General features: G+C 39.7%; 1 protein-coding gene across 1 annotated transcript in view; it reads left to right on the forward strand.

Annotated features, from left to right (window-relative positions):
• The window catches only part of LOC141176149 (uncharacterized), a 43,378-nt gene extending 37,759 nt beyond the window's left edge, over positions 1–5,619 (forward strand). The window contains exon 7 of the mRNA XM_073660146.1: positions 1,113–5,619. Within this exon, the coding sequence (XP_073516247.1) occupies positions 1,113–2,449 (1,337 nt within the window). The 3' untranslated portion in view covers positions 2,450–5,619. The remainder of the gene's footprint in view (positions 1–1,112) is intronic.
• The last annotated feature ends 381 nt before the right edge of the window (positions 5,620–6,000 follow it).

Genomic DNA, 6,000 nt, shown 5'->3' on the forward strand with positions numbered 1-6,000 from the left:
GAGTAGTGACTATTTTGACTCCACAGGCACTTTCCGGAAATTAGCACGCAGTGGATGTTGGAGAGTGAAAATTACAAATTTATAATTTCATTACCCAACACATAGTGTCCAGATTGTGCTCCAGGAGACACACACCATAAATTAAGTAGGTTCTTCTCAGTATAGTAATGCCAAATACATGGATGCTAAATGTGTTTTGGGCGCACTGCAAGGCTCAGAAGTGAGGGGGAGATTTGACTTTGGGAGAGTGGATATTGCTGGATTGGTTTATGGAAGCCATGTTGCTTTTCAAAAGCCTTTGAGCCACTAATAATGTGGAAACCTCTGTTTTTCCATTGACAGATGATGGACCTGAGTGGGGACTTGTTTTTTGTGAGATGAGTAGAAGTTTTTATTGATATTATTTCACCTACATAACATTGTTTGGTGGCTTTTTATTCCATATTTGGGAGGCAGAATTAACAAACAGTTGGACACCACGCTCTACTGCTCCATCCTATGAGGTTTTCTATTAGACTGTGAACTGTTATTGTCTTGGTGAATAATGACGGCTAACATAGGGCAAAATGTAAAAAAAATCACAGAAAAAGAGATACAGCTTTACTAACACCAAATCATATAACAAATGTACTAGCAGGATGCCGCAGACCCCCATGATAAAGGTGGGGGCAGCGCAGGTGCAAAATACTGATGGAGCAACCACTCACAAACCTACCAATTCATGGAGGGGGTGGCTGCCTAGTATTAAAGATGCGCACAGATGAAGCTTGCATAGGACGCCAGTCACACAGGTAGGTTTGATGCACAGTGTCTGGCTTACAGCCTATTGATGATGCCAATACTATTAGATCAGGAGGACTGCCCAGCACTATATAAGTGCACCCCACATGGACAGACACCCCAGTACACCCAACCAACACTAAAATGCTAATGCATTTGTTACCTGATTTGGTGTTGGTAAGGCTGATTTTTTTCTGTGATATGTTTTCTTGGTAAATAATGATACTTTTACATAAAGTACATTTTTATGGAGAGTTTAAGTAGAAATATTCAACAATATAAATTTTAAGGATATGTTATTCATAAATAATAATTGGTTTTATTCTTGGCAGATGACTGTACCAGGAGATCAGAGGGACAGCTGACATCTTCAATTTTTAAATCAGATGATCTTGAGATCAAACAAGATACAATTGAAGTGAATGCCATTACTCCAGATATACCATCATCCATTCACAGCAAAGATCTGGCATCTGATCCTTTGAAACACGTCCTGTCTTCTGATTCATTGCTGATTACCAAGGAAAATCAAAGTCACAAAATAAGCATTAAAAAACAAACTGCTCCTAAAGCAAAGAAGCCATTTTCATGTTCAGAATATGGAAATAGTTTTTCCCTCGAAAAGTCTTTTCTTAAACATCAAAGCATTCACACAGCAGAGAATAGATTTTTTTGTTTCAAGTGTGGGAAATTGTTTAACCAGAAATCAGATCTTTTTAATCACCAGCGAAGTCACACAGGAGAGAAGCCATTTTCTTGTTCAGAAAGTGGAAATTGTTTTACAGAGAAATCAAGTTTAATCAAATATCAGAGAACTCACACAGGGGAGAAGCCTTATTCATGTTCAGAATGTGGGAAGTGTTTTAACGATAAATCAAATTTTGTTAAGCACCAAAGAACTCACACAGGGGAGAAGCCTTTTTCCTGTTCAGAATGTGGAAAATGTTTTAGCCGGAAATCATATTTGGTTGAGCATAACAGTACTCACACAGGGGAGAAGCCTTTTTCCTGTTCAGAATGTGGAAAATGTTTTAGCCGGAAATCATATTTGGTTGAGCATAACAGTACTCACACAGGGGAGAAGCCTTTTTTCTGTTCAGAATGTGGAAAATGTTTTAGCCGGAAATCAAATTTGGTTGAGCATAACAGTACTCACACAGGGGAGAAGCCTTTTTCCTGTTCAGAATGTGGAAAATGTTTTAGCCGGAAATCAGATTTGGTTAATCACCAGAGAACTCACACAGAGGAGAAGCCTTTTTCCTGTTCAGAATGTGGGAAATGTTTTAGATTGAAATCAAGTTTTATCAAACATCAGAGAACTCACACAGGGGAGAAGCCTTTTTCCTGTTCAGAATGTGGAAAATGTTTTAGCCGGAAATCAGATTTGGTTAAGCACCAGAGAATTCACACAGGGGAGATGCCTCTTTCCTGTTCAGAATGTGGAAAATGTTTAAGCCGGAAAATAGATTTGGTTGAGCACCAGAGAACTCACACAGGGGAGAAGCCTTTTTTCTGTTCAGAATGTGGAAAATGTTTTGGCTGGAAATCAGGTTTTCTTAAGCACCAGAGAACTCACACAGGGGAGAAACCTTTTTCCTGTTCAGAATGTGGGAAATGTTTTATCGAGAAATCAGTTTTGGTTGAGCACCAGAGAACTCACACAGGGTAAAAGCCTTTTTGCTGTTCAGAATGTGGGAAATGTTTTAGCTGGAAATCAGATTTGGTTATACACCAGAGAAATCACACAGGGGAGAAGCCTTTTTCCTGTTCAGAATGTGGTAAATGTTTTGTGAAGAAATCATCACTTCTTAGTCACCAAAGTACTCACACAGACGAGAATCCATTTTCATGTTCTTAATGTGGGAAATGTTTTGCACGGAAATCAACTCTTAACAAACTTCAGAGAAGTCACACAGGGGAGAAGCCTTTTTCATTTTTAACCGAAAATTGTATCTTCATAAAGGGGTTGTCCACTACTAGGACAACTCCTTCTCATTCCTCATGTTTGGCCTTGTTAAAATAAAAACACTCATACGCACTTCCTGTTCTGGTGCCGTTCCATTGGTGTCACAACTCGCGTTTCCGTAAGGATGTTACATCACACAAGATTGTTACATCACACAATCCTGCTGCCTTCAGACGTATTGTACATCAACAGGAAGGACATGGCCTGGACATAGCACCAAGAGAATGCACACACTGAGAGTATTCTCTTCAGACCGTGTTCCTGGGGGAATTATAAGCAATTTACAGCCTCAAACATGACTTTCGATATGGGAAAGAAAGAAGAAATCAGAGGTTAATCTGAGGTCCTCCACCTCCGTCAGCATGTCTGGTATGCAGCGTTTCTTATGGAAGGTCTTATCTTCCTGCTTCGGAGCTATTACTGCCTCACTTCAACGTGGTAAAAGAAGCAGTCTTAACCCTCATGATGCCAGACAGCTCCAGGCTGTAAGTCCTGCACCAACTTCTTTCTTAATGTAAGCCTCACAAGAAAACAGCCCCACAAATCTCCCTGTACTCTCACCAAAGCACATACTGAGCAGTGCTTGCTTCACCGGGTCATTTACCCCCCAGCCACAGGTTATTCTGATATGGGGAACAACATAACTTATTTGTATATCAGATTGCGTCTATCCCTACTAAAGAAGATATGGAGCAATATATTCAGAGGCTGGAGACCACATACAATACTGAAACATGTCCCCTCACTTCTATCCTGTCACAGCTTACTGACGAGGTACAGAGATTAGAGGATAATGTCGTCCAAGTTAGAGGCCATCATAATGCTCAGAAACTAACACTGGATCTTCACAGCCAGTAAATAAACCATCTGTTTAATATGGTTGATGATCAAGAAAATGGCAATAATATCTGGATAAGGGGTATACCTGAAAGCATCAATGCACAAGTGATTATGCCAACACTGCGATCATTATTCACTAATATCCTTGGTGATCCTATTGATAAGGAGCTGGAGATTTAAAAGGCGCACCGTACAATAAGCAATCATGGCCCAGATCCTGAGCGTCCAAGGGACATTATCTGTCGCATATTTTTTTCAATGTAAAAGAGGCCATTGTGAGGAAAGCAGAGGAGTTGGGTCCTGGTGATTTCAATGGAAAACGCATATAGTTGCTCACATATCTATCCTGAATGACACTTGCTAAAAGAAGGGTATTGCAACCACTACTTAATGCCATCCGGGAAAATGGCCTGATGTAGTCCTGGGGGTACCCATTCCAGCTGTATATTTTCAAAGATCCAATCAACATGAGACCTTTCTGTGATGCCCTGGACATTCCATATATCTGACTGGCCACCTGCTCCACCATTGCCACAGAGAGTTCCAGCACGTCACAGAAGGCGTTCAATGGATCAGGAACTTGATGGTGATGCACCCAGATGGGAAAGGAACCTGCCAATCATATGAGCTCCTGAAATGAATCTTGTCTTCCCTGATGAGAGACAGTTTGCCGATGCTTACTTATTTCTTTAAGCATATAATTAGATATATCTAAATAGAGCATTAGGTGCCACTCTTCCACTATATAGAATGTCTAAGTTCATATAAGATCTTAGACCAGGATATAAGTTGAGTTCACATGATACTACTGTAATATCAGGCTGTATTACATTACTTGCTTTATATTCCATGGTTCCACCTAATAGGAATCCTAGAACTGAAAGTTTGACTTAAGCCTGTAAAGACAACCTCCAGTTAGGGACTTGCATTGGGATCTGCTTGTTTCGCAATTTCCTACTGTTTTGATATATTCATAATCTATACTTCTTAGACACTGAGAGGTAGACATTACTATCTACCATCTATAAATCCTCTTTTCTCTTAACCTTTTTCTCTTCCATTCCCCCTTTTTTTTCATATAATATGGCACAACTCAAAACTTGTTCATTGAATGTCAGAGGACTTAATGTTCCAGAGAAAGGAGCTCAAGTGTTTTATCGTAGGCATAAACAGCACGTACATTTTCTCTTTCTTCAGGAGTCACACTTTAGAGGGGATCATATACTGTACCTCAGATTACTAATAGATATTATTCATCTTGGCGTCCCAGAAAAATGCAGTTTTGAAGTCTAAGGTGCTGAGTATAGGCCGCCACAGATCACTGGCGCATACTATTGTAGAAACACTGTCTGACACGAAGAGGAGGTATGCGTTTGTTAAGATCTCCATCTACTCCAAAATTTTGACTTTGGAAAAGTTCTATCTCCCTAATTGTGACCAAATTAAGATATACCGTCATTACTTAAACATACTAAAATATTTTGCGGAGGACCTTATCATTGGAGGTGACTTTAATTTTGTCTTGGATCCTTCTTTAGACGCGTCCCTGGGCCAGAGTCACCAATCTAAAACACAAACAAAAGCTTTGCTAATTGTGCTTTGGTCTCAACCGGGCGATGTATGGAGGATACTACATCCAGACTTAAAGGATTATACCTATTATTCTCCTTTACACAATATGCATAGCAGTATAGTCCTTTTCTTAATTAGCCGTCACTTGCCTACATGGCAACCTACATCTCAGGTAGGAACTGCTGTATGGTCAGATCATGCTCCTGTATATTGTAATCTGACTATACCTGACCAAGGCTTCAGATGTTGGAACTTAAATGATAATCTGCTGAAAGACTCACTCTGTGTCCCAGACTTTCTTGAGACTAGACTGCTTCAAATATATGAGCATGATGAAATGCCTTACCATTTAAATAGGAAGCACTCACATGCGTCCTCAGAGGGATAATAATAAAAAATACAGTACAGACCAAAAGTTTGGACACACCTTCTCATTTAAAGGTTTTCCTGTATTTTCATGACTATGAAAATTGTACATTCACAATGAAGGCATCAAAACTATGAATTCACACATGTGGAATTATATACTTAACAAAAAAGTGTGAAACAACTGAAAATATGTCTTATGTTCTAGGTTCTTCAAAGTAACAACCTTTTGCTTTGATGACTGCTTTGCACACTCTTGGCATTCTCTTGATGAGCTTCAAGAGATAGTCACCGGAAATGGTTTTCACTTCACAGGTGTGCCCTGTCAGGTTTAATAAGTGGGATTTCTTGCCTTATAAATGGGGTTGGGACCATCAGTTATGTTGTGCAGAAGTCAGGTGGATACACAGCTGATAGTCCTACTGAATAGACTGTTAGAATTTGTATTATGGCAAGAAAAAAGCAGCTAAGTAAAG

This window comes from Phyllobates terribilis, unplaced genomic scaffold (assembly GCF_046119375.1).
Source record: "Phyllobates terribilis strain yellow unplaced genomic scaffold, ASM4611937v1 Scaffold_17__1_contigs__length_24005725, whole genome shotgun sequence".
NCBI classification, from domain to species: domain Eukaryota; kingdom Metazoa; phylum Chordata; class Amphibia; order Anura; family Dendrobatidae; genus Phyllobates; species Phyllobates terribilis.